Source organism: Aulostomus chinensis, chromosome 22 (assembly GCF_037954235.1).
Source record: "Aulostomus chinensis isolate RoL2024-O1b breed Wild chromosome 22, RoL_Achi_v1.0, whole genome shotgun sequence".
Taxonomy (NCBI): domain Eukaryota; kingdom Metazoa; phylum Chordata; class Actinopteri; order Syngnathiformes; family Aulostomidae; genus Aulostomus; species Aulostomus chinensis.
In genome coordinates this window covers 22,774,669-22,800,632 of record NC_141341.1, presented here as the reverse complement: position 1 = coordinate 22,800,632, position 25,964 = coordinate 22,774,669, and the positions used below count along the sequence as shown (strand labels likewise).

Here is a 25,964-nt window from a genome sequence, read left to right as displayed (position 1 = left end):
CCCCGTGGTTGAATTGGCACCCTGAAGACAAACTCCGCTCTTCTTTCATCAAGATCTTGACCTGAAGGGGCAGCAAAAACGTATAGGAGCTGCTGGTTTACCGGAAATGGAAGCGCCGAAGAAAAAGCTGCTCCAGCACAACAACGCAAGGCGCTGGTGTAAGTGCTAGCTTACCTGGCCACCAGTCAGATAATTTGCTGAAATTCATTTCCCAAAAATGAAATGCCGAATGTGAACAGAAGAAGGAACAATAAAGCTTTCCAATTTTGTGTCTGACATAGGTACGTGGACAAGTTTTGATACAAGGTTTGCTAGAACTACAGGTGCAGGAGCAGTGCCATGCTAATTAACATGCTAACTACAAGGAAACTGTCGTACTCCTCATGTTCCAAAGCTGAGTTACTCTTGATAGACTGAGCAGATATGTAGTGCATTTTATTTATTCATATAATTAAGCCGTAATCAAAGTAAATTTTTTTAAGTCTTGGGCTCCTTTGCCAGCTCGATATGGTAACGAATGTGGACCCAACTAATAATGGAGCATCTTTTCCCGGTAGATCCATTCAGCCCTTTATACTTCAGCTATTGTTTGTTTCATCAACGTAATGTAATGTATGTTAATACTTACTGTTATTAGTAGAGGTTATGAGATTTGCTTAGATTATATAAGCGCTATCTTTACTGGTGTCGGCATACTACAATATCAGGAAACCATTCTGGTATTGCTGTTCAATAATGAAGTCAGAAATCCCCTCATATTCCATACCGATATGAGAGTATTAGACAGAGCTACTTATGTAGACTGGAGGTAATCCCTTCACTTTCGCTCTAACATTTAGCTTAGTCTGAAGAAGGGGTTGTCATCATGTCTCTTACCAGTGTTTCTTGGTTAGTTGTGGTAAACATGTTGAGTGTGGTGTATGAAGGGACCGTTATCACCCATCAGGTGCTGAGAGCAGCTGTCCAGGATGTATGCTGTTTACAGGCAAGCCCACACACCCACCGCGGTGGAGTTTTCTGTCTACTGCAACTTCATTTCCAGTAAGGAGAAGAATCTCGTCATTGCTGGGACATCTCAGCTCTTTGTCTACAGGATTATCCATGATGTGGAGGTAAATTAAACTCCTCCTTATGTCAAGTATGAACTAAAAAGAAAAACAACCTTCATTTTACATGTAACATTTCTGTCATTGTTTCAGAGTACATCGAAAACTGAAAAGTCCTCAGGTATGTTAAGGTATTGGAATTGAAATATGCTACTCCACCAAGCACATTTGACAGGAGACTTTTTGTTTTCAACTTCATACAGATGCCAAATCTCGTAAAGAGAAGCTGGAACAGGTGGCATCCTTTTCTCTCTATGGCAATGTCATGTCCATGGCCAGCGTGCAGCTGGTCGGAGCCAGCAGAGATGCTCTTCTTCTCAGTTTCAAAGACGCCAAGGTACCGCTGTCTAAGTAGCGCTGGGAAACTGACTAGAACTGAAAAACAACATTTTGATTCTGACCCTTGGTTGCTTGTTCTCTCAACAGCTGTCTGTGGTGGAGTATGACCCTGGCACACATGACCTCAAGACACTTTCTCTTCATTACTTTGAGGAGCCAGAGCTCAGAGTATGTAGAAACAAGAGCACAGAACACATCTGAGAACTCAGCTGCATCATCTGTTAAATCTAAAGCAAACCTTTACAAGCACAAGGGGAAACAGGTGTATAAAAAAAAACCCTCTTTATCCATTTTCAGGATGGCTTTGTCCAGAACGTGCATATTCCCATTGTCCGTGTGGACCCGGAGAATCGCTGCGCAGTCATGCTCATCTACGGCACCAAACTAGTGGTGCTGCCATTCCGAAAGGACACCCTAACTGATGAACAGGAGGGGGGTGTTGGAGAAGGGTAGGTTTGCTGTCCGTTACTCGTCCTCCTCATTAATCTTATGGAGGATTGATTGCAATTTCCATGCCTGGGAAAGAATTGCAAAAAAAATCAATTAAGCCAGAAAACTTTAAAAAAGTCGTGGAGATTTTCTCCCCAAATACCTGTCTAGAAGAGTATTTTTGTGCCAGTTGAGCTTGACTGACTCCTTTGGTTGATACTGATTAACTTTATCACATGTTTATGTTGTATCACATGACGTAGCTTGTCATTAAGCCTGTCTCAATAACCAATTTTATTGGAGAGTAAACCTTCATAGACATTGCAATAAACAAGATTTTGTCATTTTAAGTGCATTTTATGACACTGATGTAATGATATTAGCACAATATCATAAGTACACCCTTTAGAAGGGTGATTAACATTTAACTCTTTGGAAGATTCAAAGTCAGACAAGAGAATTAGAATGCAAAAAAAAAATTAAAAGATCATTAAGAATTGAACTCAAGTAAAATCAGTCACAAGCAACGTTGCTTTCATTCTCATGTGAATTACCAGGCACCTAAATGACATAAATCGAGGTCAGTCTGATTGAGTTCATGTCTATGTGATAATTATAGTTCCTGGCTGATGCAACATTCATTTGGTGGACATGAAAATTTCCCTCCGAGGTGTGGAGAGTTAATAGAAATTTATTGGTTAAATGTGTGTGGACCCCCTACCCAAATCTATCCATCCATCCATCCATCCATCTCTCCATCCATCCGTTTTTTTAAGCTTATCCTGTTGAGGGTTGCAGGGGCTGGAACCTATCCCAGTGGCTTTCGGACGAGAGGCGGGGTTCAACCTGGAGAGGTCGCCAGTCCATCGCAGGGCCAACACATAGAGACAGACAACCCCTAATCTTTCTTTGCGTTTAACTTTTAGTGCGCATTCACATCTTCAGTTTCCACTTTCTATCTGTTTGATTTTTCTCTGTGGTACTAAATAACTGACACTCTGTTATCTGATCTGCAGTCCCAAATCGAGCTTCCTGCCCAGCTACATCATCGATGTTCGTGAGCTGGATGAGAAGTTGCTAAACATCATTGATATGAAGTTCCTGCATGGCTACTACGAGCCCACATTGCTCATCCTGTTTGAGCCCAACCAGACATGGCCAGGGTCAGTTGTAATAGCACTTTTATGGAATTCTGTGCTATTGTTGATATTTGATAAACCTGTGTCATGTGTCTTGTCCAGGCGTGTAGCTGTGCGTCAGGACACTTGCAGCATCGTTGCGATCTCGCTCAACATTATGCAGAAAGTCCACCCTGTCATCTGGTCCCTTAGTAACCTGCCGTTCGACTGTACGCAGGTCATGGCTGTTCCCAAACCCATCGGTGAATGTCTTTCATTGGTCCCCACTTGAATTTTCTAGCATGTGGTGCTGGTGGTTGAGTGGCATTAAACCCACATCAAATGTTCCAGGTGGTGTTGTGGTTTTTGCTGTGAATTCACTGCTGTATCTGAACCAGAGTGTCCCCCCGTATGGAGTATCTCTCAATTCTCAGACAACAGGGACTACAGCGTTCCCTCTACGTAAGCTTTAAAACTCAATGCCTTCACCACACACACACACACACACACACACACACACATGCACGCACACGCATGCACACACAAACATCTCCTATTCTATACACCTCCCAGTTTGTCATGCTTTTAACTTGGTAATTATATGTTCCAGGTGTGCAGGAGGAAGTGAAAATCACACTGGACTGTTCCCAGTCTGACTTCATTGCTTATGACAAGATGGTGATCTCTTTGAAAGGAGGAGAAATGTGAGGCTGTGTGATAGCCAGCAAAATGTTCATGAAGCCAGGCAGCAATGTGTGAATGGTCTCTGACTGTGGTCTTGACATCTTGCAGTTACGTGTTGACTCTCATCACTGATGGCATGAGGAGTGTCCGGGCGTTCCACTTTGACAAAGCAGCTGCCAGCGTCCTAACCACCTGTGTAAGTTGTGAACAGAGTGATTGTACAGGAAGTGTGTGAAAGCAAGAAGGATCCCAGAGAATTGTATTCTTAGCAGAGAAGTTGAGCTCAGACAAAATATTCACATAAAAAAAACAAAAAAACATCAGACCTGTCACACACACACACTACCAGTCAAAAGTTTGGACACACCTTCTCATTCAAGGTTTTTATTTTTACAACTTTCTACATTGTAGATAGATACTGAAGACATCAAATATATGGAGCAAGATATACCGAATTATGTTGCAAAGAAAAAATAGTCAAATAACTGCAAATATATTTTGTAATTTAGATTCCTCAAAGTAGCTACACTTTGCTTTGTTGACAGTGCTACAAACCCTTGGCCTTCTCTCAATGAGCTTCATGATGCAGTCACCTGAAATGGTTTTCACTTCCCAGGTTCTTCTTGTCAGGCTTCATTTGTGGAATTTCTTGCCTTCTTAATGGGGTTTGGACCATCAGTTTTGTTGTGCAGAAGTCAGGTCGCTACACAGCAGACAGCCCTATTTGACAGCTGTTAATTCATATTATGGCAAGAACCAATCAGCTAAATAAAGAGAAGCGACAGTCCATCATTACTTTAAGAACTGAAGGTCAGTCCGTGCAGAGAGTTGCAAAAACTTTGAATGTTTCCCCAAGTGCAGTCGCTAAAATCATCAAGCGCTATGATGACACTGGCTCAGCTCACAATTCCTGAGGATGATAATAATGATGATAAGAAGAGGACCTGGGCACTGTGTTGGTCAGCTTATTGCATGTCTTGTTCCCTCCGCTAGATGGTGACCATGGAACCCGGTTTCCTTTTCCTGGGCTCCCGCCTTGGAAACTCCCTGCTCCTGAAGTACACAGAGAAACTGCAGGAGACGCCACCAGATGAAGGCAGTGAAAAACAGGACAAAGAGAAAGAGAGGGAAAAAGACAAGCAGCAGGTGAGTTGGTGATTTTGACAAAGCCTGTGTTCATGAAGCCCTGCTTCCTCTTTTAAAAATAGCAGTAGCTATACCCACCTGTCTGTGTATCATTAAAACAGTTCTTTTACTAAATCATGCAAATGTATTCCAGGAGGAACCACCAAGCAAAAAGAAACGAGTCGAATCTTCCACCAACTGGACTGGTATGTTGACATTTGATTCTCCTGCATCGTGGGTGATCTACCACTTCTCCTGATATCTCACTTTGTTGATTTAACAGATGAGGTGGATGAGATAGAAGTGTATGGAAGTGAGGCCCAGTCAGGCACTCAGCTGGCCACATACTCCTTTGAGGTGAAGAAAACAGAAACAAGTACCTAATCCTCTGTATGCCCATGCAGGTGTTTGTGAAACGTGATGGAGGGTGTTTCCTGGGGTTTCTTACAGGTGTGTGACAGCATACTGAATATTGGACCTTGTGCAAACGCCTCCATGGGTGAACCTGCCTTCTTGTCAGAAGAGGTACAGACATTAAAAATACTACTTTGTATTTCTCCTGTAGGCTTTAGCAGACCGTGGTTGTCTTTCCTTGTAATTGTTAAGTGAATTTCAAGCAAACTGTGCATATGTCACAAAAAAGGAAATGTACATTCGGTGTGTTTCCATCAACTGGTTTGGAGTGAGGATGGTGATATTGGCAACATGGCTGTGTCTGCAACAAACACAGTAGTAGAAGAGGAGAGTCATTTGTCAGGTATAAATGGAGAGAGGTTTTGAGGAATTACCCACAGTTGGACAAGTTGTTAATTTTCTTCAAGTGCCAGCTCGTGTCAATTTGAAAAGTGGCTTCCGTCCCCTGTTTTACGTAGTGATTCCTTTTTGAAAAAGGCAAAAACAACCTCTTGCGCGTGTCAGAAATTTGTGTATGGAATTTCACTGCTTTCATCAATGCAGTTATTCAAAGTACATAGATGGATACCCAAATAACTACATTCTAATACTCTCTTACCCACAGTTCCAGAACAACCCTGAGCCTGACCTGGAGGTGGTGGTGTGTTCTGGCTTTGGCAAAAATGGTGCACTCTCTGTACTTCAGGTAATTCCTTCTTCTCTGAGTTAGTTTTTTTTTTAACTGCTATGTGCATGCATCTGCACCATCCTAAAACCTGTGGTCGTGAGGGCCGTCTGCCTCAGGTCCAGTGATGGTGCTACAGCCACTTCTGGGTTTACCAGGGCTGCCTCAGAGATCGACGGAGTAGCCTGTAAAAACCCCAGACACAAGCTGACCTGTGTCTGGATGACTCTGGCTTTCGATGGGAAATGTGCCACACATGACTGTAGTTACATTCACTCTCTTGTTTGTTTCAATTCTGTTGCCAGAGAAGCATTCGACCCCAAGTCGTCACTACGTTTGAGTTACCAGGGTGCCATGACATGTGGACCGTCATCTCAAGTGAAGTCAAGGAAGACAAAAAAGTAGCGTTTATTTCTGTTTAACAGCTGCAGGTGTCATTTAATCTGTGTGTTTTTTGTAAGATATTTATCACTCCTTACCCAGGCTGTAAAAAGTCAGGAGCCAGCAGATGGGGGAGAGACAGAGACAGGTGAGGATGGTGATGAGGGGGAAGGGGACAAGGAGGAAAAGGTGAAAGAGAAGGAGGAGGAGCAGCCAGAGCCTCCCCTGGAGGATGACACAAAGAAGCACGGTTTTCTCATTTTGAGCAGAGAGGATTCAACCATGGTAGGAGGTCTTTTCGGTTTGATGTGTGGGACCTACATTAAAACCCTTCCTCATTTGCAATCCTTTCAAGGCAACATTCCCACCTCTGTATTTTAGATCCTGCAGACGGGACAGGAGATCATGGAGCTGGACACCAGTGGATTTGCCACTCAGGGACCTACTGTGTTTGCAGGAAACATCGGTGACAATAAGTACATCATCCAGGTCTCTCCCATGGGCATCCGGCTCCTGGAAGGAGGTACAAAATGAAAAATAATCTTTTGATTTTTGGGACGTGTGTGTGTGTGTGTGTGTGTGTGTGTGTGTGTGTGTCACTTCCCTTTTCTCTGACATTAACATAACAACCCTGCTTTTAGTGACACAGCTCCACTTCATCCCAGTGGATCTTGGCTCTCCCATAGTGCATTGCTCTGTGGCGGACCCTTATGTGGTCATTATGACTGCAGAAGGAGTGGTGACTATGTTTGCTCTGAAGACTGACACATACATGGGGAAGACTCACCGACTGGCTCTGCAGAAGCCTCAGATACCCACTGTGAGTAAACCCTACTCCCTTGTCCTGTAGGATGGGCTCTCAGTATATTGACACGCCCCTTTGGTGTTGTGTGGGCTTACATGCACAGTTGCAGGCCATTTAAGGTGACTGGTGTTGTCCCAGTGTACATGAACAGAAAAGATTTGAAGCGGGTCTAGATGGTGGTTTGCCCCCTAACCGCTGGTTCCAGTCAGACTTCTTTCAGGTTCATCTTTTAAATCACCCCCCCAAACAGGTCAGCAAACAGCATCTCTGAAAAAAACGGCAGAATTAAACTTAGAGTCTACTGAGGAAAAATGTTTCAACTCCTTCAGCTGAGACCTCATAAAGTGTGTCTCCTTGTCTCTCCGTATATGCATTGATTTTGCTGTGGTTTATATTGCTATGATACCGTCCTTGACCTTTCTTTGACTTGTGTGCAGAACACCAAGCCAATGTGGGTGAATTTACTCTCATCATTTCTGTAAATTACCTCCTCTGGATATGTAGGAGCTGTGAAAATGCCATCATCAACCTCCTGACTTCACCATTCTTGGTGGAACAACTGCAGGCAGACAAACACTCTTGCACGTGTTTGTGTCAAATGCACACCCCATTTGACTCTGGGCCTCAAAACACTCACTTGTTTGAAAACGTGTTTTGCATAGTTGTCTTGGAGTAGTGTGTGATTAATCTGGTTAAACCTGCATCTCATGTAGCAATCCCGCGTGATCACGCTGTGTGCGTACCGGGATGTAAGCGGAATGTTCACCACAGAAAACCGAGTGAGCTGCTCCGTCAGAGAGGACACAAATATCAGGAGTCTGTCTGAGGCGGAAACCTTCATTCATGACCTCAGGTTAGAACACACACACACACACACACACACACACACATTTCCTCACTGAAACTGGTCACCTCTCCTCTTCCTCATTGATGGAATGATGGTTAACATCTCTGCAGTAACACAGTGGATGATGAGGAGGAGATGCTGTATGGAGACTCTGGTGCCAATGCGGCTCCTGCAAAGGAAGATATAGGCCGTAGCTCAATGGCACCACCGTCATCTGGAAGTGAGGGACCCTCAATAAAAACTGAGCCCACCCACTGGTGCATGATCGTGAGGGAGAACTGTGTAATGGAGGTAAGAACAGAAAAGTAAGGTGTCATCGGTGAAAAGATGCATATGAATGCAGGTTTCCTGATTGTCTTTATGGGCACAGATTTACCAGCTGCCAGACTGGAGGCTGGTGTTTCTGGTCAAAAACTTCCCTGTCGGCCAGAGAGTGCTAGTGGACAGCTCTTCTGGCCAATCAGCGACACAGGGAGAAGGGAAAAAAGAGGAAGTAACACGTCAGGGAGAGATCCCATTAGTCAAGGAGGTGACTTTGGTTTCACTGGGCAACAATCGCAGCCGACCGTATTTACTGGTGAGTTTGTTTACTTTAAGCTGCCAGTTCCTGGCTGATACAAATTCTCCTCTGCAACGTTCATCAGCAGGATGTGACAGGTAAGGCTTCTTCTGTCTTAGGTCCACGTGGAACAGGAACTTCTCATCTATGAAGCTTTCCCATATGATCAGCAGCAACCTCAAAACAATCTGAAAGTGCGCTTTAAAAAAGTAAGTACTACTTCGAACCTTAGCGATATTCCAATCAGTCTAATCAAAATCAGTTCTGGATGAAGTTGATGTTGACAGCTCACACTTTACTCTGTGCAGGTTCCTCACAACATAAACTTCAGAGAAAAGAAGTCAAAGCTTAAGAAAGACAAGAAGGGAGAAGGTGGTGTCACTGATGAATCTTCGGTGAAAAGTCGGATTGCGAGGTTCAGATACTTTGAAGATATATCTGGATACTCAGGGGTATGAGAGCCTTCCGTTATACAGACCCTCACAGCAATGCCACAGCACTCACCGAATACATTTTCCTGCTGCCTAAGGTGTTCATCTGTGGACCCTCTCCTCACTGGATGTTGGTGACCTCTCGGGGAGCCCTGAGACTTCATCCCATGACCATTGACGGCCCCATCGAGTCTTTCTCCCCCTTCCACAATATCAACTGCCCCAAAGGTTTCCTTTACTTCAACAAGCAGGTACACAGCCAGTTTGGGAGAATATGTGAAGTCCTGGCAGCTCTTTGAAACCACAAATACCACCAAGACTTTAGGACTACGAATATGAATGATGTGTGTGCTTCCTCATAGGGAGAGCTGAGGATCAGTGTCCTTCCCACCTATCTGTCCTACGACGCCCCCTGGCCAGTGAGAAAAATCCCCCTCAGATGCACCGTCCACTACGTTTCCTACCATGTTGAATCTAAGGTTAGACTGCTCTCCCTCAGCCTAAACAGTGATGAGACACACAACCCTGAAACACACACCCCTCAGCCTGCAAGTCATGCAAAATAAAAGCATGTTGATCAGCCCCTTTGAAAAGTTTGAGCTGAAAGCCCTCTCGCCTTAAAGGTTTCTTAGCGTGACAGAAGGGGGTCACCTTTGGTGTGTTTCCGTCTCTCAGGTGTACGCCGTGTGCACGAGTGTAAAAGAGCTGTGCACTCGCATCCCCAGGATGACGGGAGAGGAGAAGGAGTATGAGACCATAGAGCGAGGTCAGACACAAATATTTATGTCTTCTTTTTTTCAGACAACCTGAAGACATGTTTCTGACCACGGCTGTTGCCAGTGGAGAGACATGTAAATAGCCTTTTGGCAACTTTTTGTGATGGGATTTTTCAGGTTGTCAGTCCTCTGTACTTGCTAGTCAAGCAGTTTTCACACACTGTCAATTTTGTTTCATTTCATCACTTCATAGAACTTAATAAAGCGACAGTTGTTTTCCTCTCTGTGGTCCTGCAGATGAACGGTACATTAACCCTCAGCAGGAGAAGTTCTCCATCCAGCTCATCTCTCCAGTCAGCTGGGAGGCCATCCCCAACACACGGTAAATGCTCTTTTTACATCATACTTTTTTTTTATAAACTCAGTCAGAAATCCTTATTTTAATCAACATCCAGCAGCCAAGAACAAAGAGGCCCATACCAGCTCCTGGCTGTTGTCTTGGGTGTGACAGAACACTGTAGGTCATTTGCTTTAGTCTTGATGACTTTTTCCCCTCATGTCAATGGCCAAGCAGAGAATATCAGGTCCTTTATAACATCAGGCTATTGATTTGCTTTTACATGACATGTTGGGTTACTTGATCATGTGCTTGTTTGTAGGGATGGGAATCGAAAACAGGTTCTTGTTGAGAACCGGTCCCCAGTGTTTAAATTCCTTGGAATCATTTGCCAATTTTGCAAACTTCTAACTTTGAGTCTGTGTCGGTCTGCTCCGGAGTGAATCTCAACCCAATAGCAGCAGCAACGTTAGCACGTCCTCTGCTGTTAAATACTGCTCTAATACTGCCTACCATGTTAGCACCACCTCACTATTGGTTTGTGAGGTCATGTTTCTTCTAAACTAAACAAAGTTTATGCTAATCAACCTGTTTTTTCCTCATTTTTCCAAATGAGAATTGATAAAGAACCGAATCGTTAAGCGGAATCAAAAATGGAATCAGAATCATAAAAATCATATCAATTCCCATCCCTAATTATGCGTGTCATGGGTGGGAGAGAGGGCTCAATACCCAGATAACTGAGAGCAACATTTAGTCACAAAGTCAAACACATCTGCTCAGTCTGTCTGTGAGAGTGGCTTACTGAGTACTTCTGAGGCTACAGACTCTGGTACTACATAGTACTCGGTTCTTGTTAAATATCGGTGCCAAAGTGTTATGTACACAAAAATCCCAGGAAGGTACATGGCTTCCTTTTTATGTCACAACGCGGTGCATTTTTGGAACAGTAAAGGTAAAATTGTTAAACATAGAATGTTTTCTGCTTATTGAACTTGGTAAACATCAAGCATCTCTTTTAAATCTTGAATATAGTATGGCAACAAAAATGAAATAGATTACTGTGGCGAATTTCCACTAAGGTCTCTAAAGACTCAATTTGGATAAAACCTAATTATAAAAAAACATGTTCAATTTTGACGTGGTTCTTGGAGGATCATGTTGTTGTGTGTCACAAAGAGATTTGCCTTTTATTCAGTCATAAACGGAACTCTGTCTTGCCTCAAGGATCGACCTGGAGGAGTGGGAGCATGTCACCTGCATGAAGACAGTGGCACTGAGGAGTCAGGAGACGGTGTCAGGCCTGAAGGGCTACATCGCAGCTGGGACCTGCCTCATGCAGGGCGAAGAGGTCACCTGCAGGGGCAGAGTGAGCGCCACACAGTAGCAGATTAGTTGCCATGCAGGATATGCAAGTGAGCGGACAGCATCCTGTTCTTATCAGTATGAATCTTGTGATTAGATTTTGATCCTAGATGTGATTGAAGTGGTACCGGAGCCAGGCCAGCCCCTCACCAAGAACAAGTTCAAAGTCCTGTATGAGAAGGAGCAGAAAGGCCCGGTGACGGCGCTGTGTCACTGCAACGGATACCTGGTCTCTGCCATTGGACAGAAGGTGAGAGCATCCCAGAATAAATTCGAATTGAGTTCACTCAATACTTGAACTCCAAAAGATGAGGTGGTGTGTGACAAGTCGCTGCTGTGCTCCTGCAGATCTTCCTGTGGGTCCTGAAGGACAATGACCTGACCGGCATGGCCTTCATCGACACGCAGCTCTACATCCACCAGATGTTCAGCATCAAGAACTTCATCCTGGCTGCTGATCTGATGAAGAGCATCTCACTGCTCCGTTACCAGGAGGAGAGCAAGACGCTGTCGCTCGTCAGCAGGGTGAGGAAGGAGCACCAGCCTATCTGAGTGCAGTTATGAGCACATTTAGTGAGGGAGTGTAGAACTGAGTATTGATTAAGATCACCATTGGGGTATGGTTTTTCTTCTGCTATTTAACTACTGTCGTCTTGATTTGGCAACAGGATGCAAAGCCTTTGGAGGTTTACAGCACTGAGTTCATGGTGGATAACAACCAGCTTGGATTTCTTGGTAAAAAAAAAAAAAAAAGGGAAAAAAAAATCATATTTCACAACAGTAAAAAGTTTGCTCCTTTTCTCATTCATCTTTTTTTTTTTTCCAGTGTCAGATCGTGACAAAAACCTCTACGTATACATGTATTTACCTGAGGGTGAGTCCCATTCTTGGATAACGGTATCGGGCTGTGCTTTCATCTTGATTCAGAAATATATTGTGATCTTTATTATTCACAAAACCGTATCAACATTCAAGCCCCTAGTGTAGAGAACAGATATCACTGATACCTATATTTCAGATGTCATGGCAGCCACATAGAATGTGATTACGCATTAGGACCCAGGTGGTACACTGCTCATTATTTTCAGCTGTTTGGAATTTCTCCATGAATTATGTAGAGAATGTGTATTGTGATCTTCATGGTATTGTTAGATCCTTTCCACTGCCCAGACCTAACCAACAACTAATGCAATGTGTGTGTGTGTGTGTGTGTGTGTGCGTGCTTGTAGCTAAAGAGAGCTTCGGAGGTATGCGTCTGCTGAGGCGAGCAGACTTCAATGCCGGAGCTCACATTAACACTTTCTGGCGGATGCCGTGCAGAGGAGCCCTTGAGGCCGGCAGCAAAAAGGCTCTAACCTGGGACAACAAGCACATCACCTGGTTCGGTGGGTTGGCCAAATCAGGCCTACACGTTTCTTTTTCAGTTGGTTTTGCTTTATTAAGACCACATGGCACTATTTTTGTCAGCAGAGTTGCTGAGTTTTATATCCTAAATGTGAAAGAATCATCTAACATATACTGATAGGTGATGGTCTTTTATGTCAGTTTGTGATGGATGTGTCATGTCTTCAGGCCTGTGACCCCAAATCATGTTTCCCAGCTAAAAATACCAGTTGGTCCTTGAAAAGTGGCCAGCTGGGAGCATTTTAGAGCTCTTCAGAAGTTCAGTCATTTTCCTGCTGAGACACTAGTCATTGCAACTCACAAAGGGGAAAAAGTTGGCACAAGCCTAGAGTAGTCTTCTGGTCCTTGTCTGGACTTCCCAGATCCCTGACCGATGCTGCTGCTGGAGGCTGCAGACCTGAAGAGGCTCAAACTGCCAACCTCAGCTCCACCTGCTAACGTCCCCGTCTGTCCATCAGTCTCTTCCCTTTCTCTCTGCCCCCTTTCCTTCTGTATATGTCTTTCTCCATTACCCCCCCCCCCCCCCCCCAAACCGGTCAAAGCAGATGGCTGAGAGCCTGGATCTGCTTGACGTTTCTACCTGTCAAAAGGAAGGCTTTCATCACCACTGTTGCAGGATGTGCTTGCTGATGGAGAGTTGTTGGTGTAGACTCATTGAAGGAGTGGTACTGGACCTGCTCTACTTGGAAAGAGTCATGAGAGAACTTTGGTTGTGATTTGGCGCCATACAAATAAAATTGACTTGACTTGGAGGAAGTAACGACCAAGGTTGCTTTCACATCTGTAGTTGAGAGGATGGTTTGCTTTCACATCGTCCGGCACACCAAACATTGTAACATTGTAAACAAATGTCACATGATCAGAATGGTGGAGTCCACAGGCATGTCTCATAGCATGGTGATACAAGGAACACCAGACCTCACGTCCCAGTAATGTCATCTCAAAAATGACCCTGGTAGGCTGCAGGTTGCTGTAGCAACAGGTTATCCTGACATCCAGTCCTGAGCTTTTAAATATACACTAAGTGTGGTCTTGTTTCCACAGCAACACTGGACGGAGGGGTGGGGTTTCTCCTCCCCATGCAGGAGAAGACTTACCGTCGTCTGCTGATGTTGCAGAACGCTCTCACCACCATGCTGCCTCATCACGCCGGTCTGAACCCAAAGGCCTTCAGGTTGGCATTGACTCAGTTATTCTGGTTGAAGACTGGATCCTTTATTCTCACCGATTTTTGTGTCTCTCCTCCAGAATGCTGCACAGTGACAGACGAGGCCTGCAGAACACTGTGAGAAACATCCTGGACGGAGAACTGCTGAACAAGTACTTATACCTGAGTACGATGGAGCGTAGTGAACTGGCCAGGAAGATCGGCACCACACAGGACATTGTAAGTACAATAACCAAGGACGCGAGGTTCCAAATCCCGACTGTCTGTTCATTTGAGCTTTTTCTCTTTCCTCTCCAGATCCTGGATGACCTTCTGGAGATAGACAGAGTAACTGCTCATTTCTGAGAGCTGCAACTCATCCACTGATTGCTGTTTTATAGTAAATTGAGGAAACGTTTTTGCAAGGATCATCTATAATTTGTTTTTCTTACTTTGTAGACCAAAAAAAACCAGTTTTCGTAATGTTTTTGTATTAAAAAAAAAACAAAAACAATGTTTTTGGTTTGTTCACATTAACATTAATAACAACATCTATGCTTGATAAAGGAGGTAGAATATTTTATTAACATTTCTAAAATAATGTAAAACATTTGGTTAAGTGGAAATGTTCTGAGAAGGACCGTGTGTTATCACCTGAAAAAGCAAGCATCAGTCCGTCAAGTCTCATAATAGCACTTTGTTCCTTAGAGGTGATCAGGAGTTCCTGTAGTGTGAAGGAACAGCAGCCGAGGCCAGGCAATCTCATGCTAAGGGAGTTAGTATTCTCATTTCTTACAACATGGGAAGACCACCCAACATTCTATTGGTACACAGCTCCCTACTAATATGGAGTGTGAAATATTACACTTCCGCTCGTTCAGATCCTACATTTACAGATTCCCTTTTAAAGGAACGCGCCAACTGTTTGGGAATTAGCTTGTCCATCTTCCCCAGAGACAGATACGATGATAGATCCCTTCTCTGTGCTGCGATCTATCATCGTATCTGTCTCCGGGGAAGATGGACAAGCTAATTCCCAAACAGTTGGCGCGTTCCTTTAAAAGGGAATTTTGCTCCTTAAGGGTTGCTCACATCAACAGTAACAGGCAACACTTTCCTCCCTTTACCTGTTCTAGTTGGTGTTCCTCCTTCATAAAGGATGTGGTCCTCCTATTCCTTTGGCCAGGTCGGCCATATTAGAAGCAGTCGTAAACAAATGGTTTGTTACGTTGGCCAAAGTTGCAATAAGTCTATTGAGGTACTTTGTCCAGAAAGAAGTTCCAGCGAATGTAATTCTACAATTTCTACATCTTATTTTAAATAATTTCACAGAGTGATATACACAATCCTCAAGTTGTATTCATGCAGTCTGACATGTTTGGTTATTTACGTCCAGTCTACCATTATTAAACATGAATTTGGTGAAAAAGTTGATGCAATGCAACTTTTTGAACAAATACATTACACGTTACCAGTTTAAAAACATCTGCAGCTTAAATGAATTTCAAAAAAGATTTTCTCTACGAATACATTAAAACTAACTAAATACTGATGTGTAATTTCCTTAAATAAAACAATGTCGTAGTCATGAAACCAACAGTACAATGGTTTGTGTTGGTACTCAACAGTCCTGCAGCGTCCAACATCACCACCATCACAACTCTTAAGGTCATTTCTGACAGCAGTTCAGTGCAAATGCTCAAGTAGCACCACAACTAGCAGAGCTCAGCTGCTACAGAGGTGAGAGGTCATGGTTGTGCAGCGGTTGGACTGTCGCAGTGCTTCGTCCAACCGTACACTATCTCAGGTACTCATACACTTCTGCATCCAGAGACACAAGACCGAAGTACGACAGCAGACTGAGGAGTGAGCGTGTCAAACTCATTATGGCCATCTCAGATCTGTAAGGGAGAACATTTCAGACAGAATAACTTTTACGACAATTCTTTGCGACATCTGTTTATAAGTGAAAAATGTCCTTTTTAAAATTAACCATAGCATGTTAAACTAAAATTAATGAGCTACAAGTTTGATTCAAGTCAAATCAACATCAGCAAAATTTGAATTTTTCAATCAATTGAACCACACACACTATCATTGCCATGTATTTGTGAAGCCAATTTCAATCATTTTGCCAATATTTTCTGCCTTCATTTATTTTTCAAAAACTCATACAAAAAGGCTATTTTGAAATTCTGGGATTTTCAAGATAGTATGAACCCTGACAAAAAAATCAAATCCCCTCAAAACAAATTCAACGAGTTCTTACCTCAAAGCCACCTCAAACTTGAGGCTCTCCCAACTTGTCCGGAACCAGCGGACCAACCAGAATCTGTGGAGGATCCCAGTCCTCTCAGCCTGGATCTTTCCCCAGCATCGCACCGCACTGGAAGCATGGACACAAATACACATGCTGGTGAGTACACACACTCTGACTAGCAGGGTATCAGCTAAGATGTTCAAATCGTCTTTACTGAACAGATGTCAGTGAGCTGAGAGTGACTGAAGCATCTTCCGTCATCTTCAAGGCAGAACAATATCACATATTCTTGATTTCCTCCCAACTTCAAATCTAAAAGTGACACTTTGTTCTGCCAACAATGACCCTCCCCATTCACTTGCCTCTTAGCCATGACGAAGTAGCGGTCCACCGGTGCTCCCAGTGAAATGTTGATGCTTCGGACTGTATTGATGTTGCGGAAAACCAACAGCATTGGGCGAGGCATGGACTTCAGCACCTGCATGATGCTGTTGAAGCGGTTGACAGCCATTTCCCGCATGTACGTGGTCTCCTCTCGACTCAGGATGTTGGACAGACCCAGCTCCTGCATGTTGATGGGTCGCTGCAGAAGCATCTCACAGAAGAGGAAGTACTCTGCACAGCAACACATCAACATGTCAACTTCAACACTTTAATTGTCCTCTACCTACCAGACCTGAGGAGGCTCAAGCTGCCACCCGTAGCTCCACCTGCTCACATCTGTCCATCAGTCTCTTCCCTTTCTCTCTCTCTTTCTCTCTGTCCCTCTCTTTCCCTCTGTATATCAGTCTTCCTCCATTATCTGTCTTTGTCTCTGTCCTGCTCTCCTGCTCTCTTTCCCCCCAACTGGTCAAAGCAGAAGGTCGTCCCCACTGATCCTGGATCTGCCGGACGTTTCTGCCTGTTTTCATCACCACTGTTGCAGGATGTGCTTGCTGATGGAGAATTGTTGGGTGTAGATTCATTGAAGTGTGGTACGAGACCTGTTCTACCTGTCAAGTGTCATGAGAGAACTTTTGTTGTGACTTAGTGCTGTACAAATAACTGACTTGACTTAAACTGATGAGTGGAGGGTTCTAAGCTGACCTGTACATCCTCTCACACACGTCATCACTGATGCTTCTTTTCATTCCCCTTTGCCACCTCTTCCACTTGTCAAGTGTCATGAGATAACTTTGTTGTCATTTGGCGCTATACAAAGAAAATTGACTTGACTTCTATTAAATACTAGATTTTGGTTTTTAGAAATGCATATATGTGAATGAATAAGGTCTAGTGTCCTCACCTTTGACCCCGAGAGCATTGGAGTATTTCTCCATTGCAGCCTCATCTCGCAGCACTATGGACCGCCACAGTTTACAAAGGGCTGCTCGGTCCCTAGGTTTAGGGTTGAAAGATATTGTCAATATTAAACCTTTAATGTTCTAACAATTGTCTTGTCAACCACATCTCACCGTTGACTTAGGTATTCGTACAAGCCGTGATCCAGGAGCACCAATTCTGCCTTGTTATCAGGACCTCGCCTGACGAGAACTGCCAACAAAGAGCAAGTTATGTTTCCAGCACAATTGGAGCCTCCAAGACTCCGTGCAGAACTACATGAACCAGTATGCTCAATGCAGTTTGGGACTCAAGATCACAAATATGAACCTGGTGGTAGCGCTGGAGAACCTGCAACATCAGAGAAATTTGAATACTTCCAACATGCATGTTGAGATCATTCGCGTGAAAACTTTTTGGGGCCCTACAGGAACAGGCCAGGGGCCCCCTTGTCTTGATCCCACTGAAAATTGAGCATTTCCGAACACCAGGTAGTTGCTTCAACTCCAGTGGTTGCTAAAAACCCACTGCCTCTGCTTTTGCACTGTTAATGATATGCCTAACCACAACTGATGCTCCCCCTGAACTGTCCTCTGTGGTGAAGCATTGCCAATTGCTTTGCATTTGTTTTTACTGATCAATAGCTTTAAATGCAAATGTGAGAAAAAATAAACATTCAATGGAGGTTTTTTTTTTCTGCAACGGGGCCATCTGACAACGCATGAGTTGCTGGTAGGACGGATTGGATGGAAAATGCAGGGTTGCTGTTTTTTAAACTTGCCAATTGTTTCTGCCAAGTTTTAGATTCGATTCAATTAGAGATACTTTGTTCATCCCCCACCAACCGAAGAACATACAAACGGAGACACGGACACCATGAAATATATAAAAGCACAAACAGATGCACTACAATTTTAGCAAAAAACCTTGGAGATTGTCCTTGATCCCTAAAGTTCATATCAAAACATTTAAAGCTGCCCGGAGGAAAGTTTCCACTTGGCACCTCACTATTTGATTGGTTGATAAGCAAGAACAAGAGAAGAATCACTTAAGCAGGATAAACCTTCCAGTGTTCCACTGTTGCACTAAATTCAATTCTCCCACATTCGTCTTGAATTTCTGCAGCTGGCTTCATCTGTTCTGTTACCAGAAAACGTGCCTCATACATTTTGGTTACAATTCAAATGATTACTGCAATTTCTTTTTCACTTATTGACCATGTAAACCATATAGTAGTACAGTATAATAAACTATACTTGATCAGGCAGTTTTTTTTTGCAGTTTCAGCAAACAGGTTAAAGTGAAATTGTCATCATTTTAAGCGAAGTAGGTACATATCTGGAGTACCACCACCCACAAAAAATGTAAACTGGAGCAGCAGAAACATTTGGGCCCAAGTTTATTCATCAATAATGCTGACATAGCAGCTGAAGACAATTCTTTTGTATTTGTTACAGAAAGCAAAATGGGTTAATAAGTTATGTGCAGAGTGAAAGAAGCCAATGTCCCCACTGAGGGACAAATAAAGGTTCACCTTATCTTTATCTTCAACAGTCTAAATCTGGTGTAAAGCCCTTCTGTACTCACCATTTCCAGGATGAGGATCTGCGTGGATGAAACCAGTGTAGAAGATCTGCTCAGCAAATGCTCGGATCAGTTTATCTGCAGTCTGGGAAACAAATGAGGCATTACTGTGATAGTAATCCACCATTCATGCACATTTTCATGTAAAGAGTGCAGCAACTTACATCTTTCAAACTTAACCCTTGTCTTCTGATTTCTTCCACATTGTTGATTTTACAACCATTGCAAAACTCAGCTGTCAACACTCTCTTTGAAAAGAAAAACAGTTTGGGTGAAGAGGTGCTTTTTTGTCATGAAAGAATATGCAATTCTATGGGCCCAAAATACAAAACCTCACCTTACTTGTTTGCTCCCAGAAGACTTTGGGCACCACAACGAACGTGAAGTGCTTCAGCTCCTCAGCACAACGCTCAGAATTCCTGGCCTCGTTCTCAAAGTCCAACTCTTGAGCCAGGGTTCCCTTCAAGTCCTACAGAATGTTTAAATCAATACACGGCATTTTATCTCACAGCTTTTATGGTAGATTGAGTACGAAATATTACAATATTCTGACCTTGAGAACCCATCGGAATCCAAAACTGGGGTGCATAAACTTAATGATATCCAACAGGATCTCCATTGTTCTGATGTCACCGTCAAACCGATCCCTCAGGTCGATGTACTGCACCTGTGGGGCAAGAGTCCACCACTCTGATTATGATCAACATGGACTGACTGGATGTTGGCATAAAAAGCTGTGAAAATGATCCCTAATGGTCTCAAGATGAGCACTCACTTTCACGGCCACTGGCGTGCCATCAAACAGTTTCGCTTTATGGACCTGAGCCAAGCTAGCAGCAGCAATAGGCTCATAGTCAAACTCCTTGTAAAGCTGCTGTGGACTTTTGTTAAAGTCTTCTTGGAAAAGAGCATCCACCTGTAGCAGGCACAAACACAACCTGAGTAATTTCAAGCTGTCCTTTACTGGCAGAAGTATGGTTGAGTTGGTGTCCTCACCTCTCTGTACCGCCTGTTCAAGGCCTTGTCTTCCAGTACTTTCAGGGTGCGGATGTACTCAGGTGGTAGGAGATGGTTGAAGGAACACAGACCTTGGCCAAGTTTGATGTATATCCCTCCGTTCCTTATGGCACCATCCATCATGCACTCTGCTGCCCTCTGGTGGCAGGCGGACATCCCAGCCAGGTACAATGGGCTGTTCTAGCAGTGGAGGACAGCAGTAGCATGTGACTGTCCCCACACTAACAGAACAGTACAGAAAAACATCTATACTGCATCAAGGGGATGATGAAACTGAACGTACAACTGTAAGAATCCATGTATCTCCAACCGCTAATCCGGGACATACCACAATATTAGGTCAGACTGGCCAGATGTTTATTGATTTACTTAGGTAGAGTGCAAATTCAAGTTAATCTTAAAATGATGACGGGAGTTTAGATGCTGTTCACCAAGTCTGAAAAATGCATTTCTGTTGGAGCACACAAGGATCTACATGGGCTAAACATGTGCTGGGCAAAACACAGAACACTGAGTGAAGCAATGTGCTGTGTGCATCTCCAAGTTAAGGATTTACCCAAGAGTAGTTAAAATAGATAGAAAATGAGCATGTGGCAGTCAGTGCAGGTCATGACACACTGCATGCTCCTGTGCCAAGAAGAAGGGCAGCTTGTCTTGGCAGCTGCTACTGTGTGCACACGTGCACGCGCACGCACACACACACACACACACACACACCTGCAGTCAATTGTTAGCTCAATTAGGCCATCTCACTGGCTGACTATCATTGTTCCAGTACACATGAACACGGTAGAATGCATGCATTCACCAAAGCATGTCCATCTCCAGGGCAGTAACTGGTAGTACACTCCCTTACAGCGGGTTGCAATCACTACCTTCTGGCTCCTCTTGGGCGCTGAATACCAAACAAATTAGCAAACAGCGCCCCTGTTGAAGAGTGGACTTAAATTCAAAGACTATAAAAGAAAGATGGACAACTCCTAAGGCTGAGATGGTATTAAGTTTGTCTCCTTGTCCATCTGGAAATGCCCACTTTTTTTTTTCTATAGTTTACTGCCATGGTGACAGCCCCATTTACTGTGTTGTGTCTGGGTTAAACAAAACAACTGGACTTACAGAACGCCAGGCCAATTTGGGGCTGACTAAGTGTATACATGCTGCAGAAATGCGACTGTCAACCACACTAACCAAGAGTGGTGTATGTCTGACTTTGAAAAGAACAATGTCATTTGGACCAACACAATTACATGCATTATAACAGTCCAGTTTTAGTTGGACTAAAACGATAATGAGACTTTTTCTAACATGATGTAAATACAGTGACTTAAAGATTCTATAACTCTTTTTAATTGCATGGGACTTACCTCATCCAGGCCACGAAGAGCCACATTGGTGGTCCACCAGTAATCCAGAGAGATGACCAGTCCCACTGAGAGAGATCTGAGGAGGACACACACGCTAACTTTCATGACGTGACTTTCAACACTGTGAGCAACTCTTGTAAACATTTTCTTGGACAGTTGAAACCACAGTAGCCACCTTAATGTCACAGTTTGTGGGCTCTCATTTTGAATACTGAAGTTTGGCATTTAGGCCGTCACCAACTTGATTTGCTGGGAAATGGAAGTGACCCCACTTTGATGGGAGGGTTGTTACTGTTCTGGGTTTAACCTGTGACAGACTGAACTGGTTTTGACTCATTATTTAAAAACTAGCCACACTCTAAGGTATACCATGCTTTATCACCCATTTTACCCTAAATGGGACATGACCCAATAAATTAACCTTATGCTAAATAGTTTTTTTATGATTTAGGAATCATATTAAAAACTATTGTAGGTTTTTTTTTTGTTTTTTTGCAAAAACACAAACGCATGAAAACATCCGCAACAAAAGTATCTGAAATGAGGATTCAGTCCTTTGTGTTCTTGTTAGCTGCACTATTGGTAAGGCGCACAGCTGCTGAACTCTCTGATCATTCCAGCAGCAGTTACTTTAGTGAATGGAGCCACACGTCATCTACATTTGAAGCTGCGAGGCATCCTGATCATTCTCAGAAAAGTCTGGGGTGAGGACGCAGATGTTCAAGCCCTCAACATCCCATTCTCCCAAGGAAAATACACACTCTCCACTAGCTTGTTACTGCTACGGACTGCCGATCTGTCCAGGGTGTACCCCGCCTCTCGCCTGAAGTCAGCTGGGATAAGCAGTACATAAAATGGATGAATGGACATTAGTGAGTCTGTAGGGTTGCAATGATCTTCACATTCTTTTGACAATCTTAGTGATGTTTTTTAAACTACCATACTTATACATAAAATAGCTTTAGGGCCAGCGTACACCAGACGTGTTGTTTTGCACAGGCAGTATCTATTTTGTATACTTTGACACACATGTCACATTTTAAAACATCACCTCTTTCTCACTGACCAATCAAAATAAAGAAGGGGTGCAGGATTTACAATATAAATGCTGTCAAGGATTTCAGCGGATAAACGGATCCTGGCCCTCACAGACAACCCAGTTATTTCAATGTGTGTGTTGAGAACTGCCAAGATGCCATCTCCTTCAACTGTTTGTGCCAACAGAAACTGTAGAAACTTCAAGATTTACGGCAAAGTAATGGGCAAGTGTTAAATGATGTAATCGAACAACAATAGGCTTGAGAGCTCTGGTGGACACAGGCCCGAAACAGTGCGAAATATTACAGACGTGAAAATGTGGGTCAGCATTGTCTGGTATATTAAAGATAAAGACAAACCTGAAGAACCGACCAAATCCTTCGATCACAATCCTCATCTTCCTCCTCTCTCTGGGGTCTGACATGGTGTACTGCACACCCACTGCCACTGGCACGCCCACCGAAAGGCCAACAAGTGTCTTCCATACCAACCCCCTGCGCTTCCCTTCCCTGGGAGGAGGAAACTATTCCATTTCATCACAGCAGCTCAGACAAACATTCAGATTAGATGATGAGAGGGCAGTATTTGGTACCTGAGTGAGCTGAAGGACCTGGAGCTTTGCAGCCACGAGCCAGGGTGTGGGTGCCTTTGGAGCAGAGTTTTGTGATGCATACACAACCTCACCTAGAGAGAGGACAAACATCTGATCAGAGAAAGTAGAGCAGACCCTCTCTCAATGCTGGACTGTCAATCAAAAAGGACCATAAACCAAGTCTGAAGACAAATTACAGACCATCAGTGAACTTTGAACTTAAAACATGGCTCTTTGGGGACACTGGACACACTTATATAACCTGGAAATCATTATTTCCACAACATCAAATATCAGCACTTTTCAACCTGTTAGGCTGGTTAATTATTATCTTTCATGCATTATTATGAGCATCACCAAATACAAAAATAAGTTTCTTACAGGGCAACTGAGGCAGACATATTCATAACATTTTATTATTTTTCATGTAAGTGCAGCTCCAACAACACTGTCAATTACATCTTAGAAAATTGAACCTTTTCTCCATGGCATGGTGTATACAGTTTAATGAAACTATCATCTATCATTTAAGAGAGAGAGAGAGAGAGAGAGAGAGAGAGAGAGAGAGAGATCGAGGCCAACATGTCCAGCCAGGGTACTCTGTTGTTTTTGTTTTGCTGTCTGCATGTGAGGGACAAAATGTCTCCACTGCTGACAAATCTCTCAGATGCCCAGATAGCAGTGATGTCAGGGACCTGAACGTGGACACATCAAGCTCTACTGTAACACACACACACACACACACACACACACACACACACACACACACACACTATTGACTTACATCAGCACAATGAATGACACAAAAGTGGAAGTGAAGAGGGAAAGTCAGATATCATTCGGTAAAATCTCGCAGGGGACACTACCATCTCGGGAGTGTCATTCACTGGAATGTATCTAACCAACAGTCACGTTAGCATCATACTGGCAACACAGATGAAAAACTGGGGCAGCTGGCTGTCAAGAACCAATTCCTTCGTGTGTGAGATACTCTCACATGTGCTTTGCCATGTACAGTTACTAACAAATGCAGCTTAAACTTTTCCATTAGTATCTGTTGCTAATTGCAGTTAGCTAAGTTACTAGTCAACGAGCTAACTCTAGCTACTGCTAATGCTGTCTGACCGAGTTATAAAAATGATTTAGAAATATTGTTCATTTACCAATCTAGAGGTCTCCCTTTTCATGTTGCCGGGGTAAATACAGTTCTCCTTTACAAAGCCGAATAAACGTCCGAAGTGACCTTCCTTTCACCATCAACGCTGTTCCCCCACTGCCTCCTCTGTAACTAAACGGTAGTTGTCACTCACTTGGTGGCCAAGCTGACGAGCGGTAGGAGAAGCTATGGAAACATGGACATACGTCGAGCTGCTGCTCTTCCTCTGACTTCCGGGTTTGCTTCAGGTTTGTGCTCCTCTTGTATTAGCGTTACAGAAAGAAAGAAAGAAAGAAAGAAAGAAAGAAAGAAAGAAAGAAAGAAAGAAAGAAAGAAAGAAAGAAAGAAAGAATCATTTGTCGGAAATGTCTGACTCAAAATTTACATTAAACCGTCAAGTCATGCGTCATTCGCACTGCACAATGCCTGGGTATGAATTAAAGTCAAGAAGATGATTTATTTGAGAAATTAATTTAGCTAATTAAGCTGGATGAATTCTACGGTTTTTTTGTTTGACGCCTCTGTTTTTCATGATACCCTTTTATGTAAAACTGTAGATACTCTACCTTTTGTTCTGTTACTTTATTTATTATTCTATTTTTGGATCCCAATTAGCTTCCACTTTAACAGTTGCCAGTCTTCCTAAGGTCCATCTACAGTTAAACAAACAGAGCATACAAACATACAAAAAAAAAACCATATAAAGACTGATATATGGATGCAGAAAGAGGCCATATTTTAATTTTGTTTAAAGCTGTTATCTTGTAAAATTGGGAAGTTGTCTCACTCTCACAACATAACAAGATTTGTTTTCTCATGATAACAAGATATCTTGTAATAATGATGCTTACTATGAACATGGGATAGTTTGGAATAATATCTTGTTATCACGACATAAAAAGACTTGATTTCTCATGATAATGAGATATCCCATTAAAACCAGGTCAGTTTGAGGCTGATGTGATAATTGGATAATATCTCACTAAAAAAAACAATTGTTTATCATTCAAACAGATGACAGTATGATGATATCATAAAAGTTCATGCTGTTTGTAATTTTTCTTTTTTTAATTTGTATGTTCTGTTCTTTGTCACCTTGGTTGCAGAATAGTTTGTATCTGAACTGAGATAACAATAAAAATGTAAAAAAAAAAATCCTTTCTGCCATTTCGACCATGCCACACGAGATATTAGTATATTATTTCTCTATGTTACATCATCTTACATCAGGTAGCTCTCTAGAGCCCAATTTAAAGAATGAAGGAACAGGTACGGAAAAACAGATTTCAAGCTAGGCGTTGTTTATTTATATGTTCAGTACATTACTATTACATTTTCTTGTCGTTCGTGTAAATGATATTGGGTATATATGTAAAAATATAACCCTTTCGTTAACTGAAGCGACACTATTTCGGCTTGTCTACAGCTCTACCGCATGAAGTCCGCTATTAACGACAGCTTTGCCGGAAACTGTATTGACCTTCAGAATAAAGGCGTTAAATTTAGAAGGGGGCGAATATCTGGGAATCTGGAGTGTTTATCTACAGTGCCAGACAAAGCCGAGTTTATCAGTACATTTTCAGATCACACATGAATGGAGCCGGTCCACTCTTTCAGTAGTCGGCACCCGGCAGCGATGCTTCAGTGGAATAGGCCACTGGTTTCTCATTACAAATTTTATTTTGAAATGCAAAAGGGAAGTTTGCTGCTTCGGCTGTCGGGCACCGGATGCTGATGGGAGCAGTGTCGCCCTGCAGTGTTG

General features: G+C 43.1%; 2 protein-coding genes across 3 annotated transcripts; one reads left to right on the top strand and one right to left on the bottom strand.

Moving 5' to 3' along the window:
• Positions 1-106: 106 nt before the first annotated feature.
• Positions 107-14,794, top strand: cpsf1 (cleavage and polyadenylation specific factor 1). Its single transcript, XM_086192941.1, has 38 exons — positions 107-281; positions 947-1,112; positions 1,200-1,227; positions 1,310-1,443; positions 1,533-1,613; positions 1,743-1,894; positions 2,891-3,037; positions 3,116-3,255; positions 3,344-3,454; positions 3,603-3,696; positions 3,785-3,872; positions 4,670-4,822; positions 4,956-5,007; positions 5,085-5,158; positions 5,252-5,326; positions 5,820-5,900; positions 6,185-6,280; positions 6,363-6,545; positions 6,642-6,783; positions 6,902-7,080; positions 7,779-7,918; positions 8,023-8,203; positions 8,283-8,489; positions 8,591-8,680; positions 8,780-8,923; positions 9,001-9,153; positions 9,265-9,381; positions 9,578-9,668; positions 9,916-10,000; positions 11,183-11,324; positions 11,418-11,570; positions 11,669-11,845; positions 11,989-12,055; positions 12,147-12,194; positions 12,550-12,705; positions 13,769-13,898; positions 13,973-14,111; positions 14,190-14,794. Exons 2-38 carry the CDS (start codon positions 969-971, stop codon positions 14,235-14,237), a joined length of 4,422 nt encoding a protein of 1,473 aa, XP_086049067.1. The 5' UTR covers positions 107-281; positions 947-968; the 3' UTR covers positions 14,238-14,794.
• Positions 14,423-24,422, bottom strand: adck5 (aarF domain containing kinase 5). 2 transcript variants are annotated; one of them, XM_086192942.1, is made up of 15 exons: positions 24,210-24,422; positions 23,047-23,138; positions 22,814-22,963; positions 21,417-21,492; positions 20,032-20,232; positions 19,811-19,951; positions 19,589-19,702; positions 19,373-19,504; positions 19,200-19,283; positions 19,039-19,120; positions 17,586-17,664; positions 17,417-17,508; positions 16,494-16,746; positions 16,141-16,257; positions 14,424-15,772 (listed from the first exon to the last, which is right to left on the bottom strand). In XM_086192942.1, the coding sequence occupies exons 1-15, from the start codon at positions 24,231-24,233 to the stop codon at positions 15,670-15,672; spliced, it is 1,740 nt and encodes a 579-aa protein (XP_086049068.1). In that variant the 5' UTR covers positions 24,234-24,422; the 3' UTR covers positions 14,424-15,669. The 2 variants fall into 2 exon arrangements, with proteins under 2 accessions (XP_086049069.1, XP_086049068.1); XM_086192943.1 differs by lacking the exons at positions 23,047-23,138; positions 24,210-24,422 and having other exon boundaries at positions 14,423-15,772; positions 20,032-20,227; positions 22,814-22,961.
• Positions 24,423-25,964: the final 1,542 nt, after the last annotated feature.

Excerpts from the sequence above, each read along its gene's own strand:
- adck5 (XM_086192942.1), bottom strand. The coding sequence starts at position 24,233 with ATGAAAAGGGAGACCTCTAGATTG. Across the intron at positions 21,493-22,813 it reads GGATTTGGTCGGTTCTTCAG|ATCTCTCTCAGTGGGACTGG; the intron begins GTTTGTCTTTAT and ends TGTCCTCCTCAG. Across the intron at positions 16,747-17,416 it reads CAATGCTCTCGGGGTCAAAG|AGTACTTCCTCTTCTGTGAG; the intron begins GTGAGGACACTA and ends GTTGCTGTGCAG.
- cpsf1 (XM_086192941.1), top strand. The coding sequence starts at position 969 with ATGTATGCTGTTTACAGGCAAGCCCACACACCCACCGCGGTGGAGTTT. Across the intron at positions 6,784-6,901 it reads CATCCGGCTCCTGGAAGGAG|TGACACAGCTCCACTTCATC; the intron begins GTACAAAATGAA and ends CCCTGCTTTTAG. Across the intron at positions 11,325-11,417 it reads AGGTCACCTGCAGGGGCAGA|ATTTTGATCCTAGATGTGAT; the intron begins GTGAGCGCCACA and ends TCTTGTGATTAG.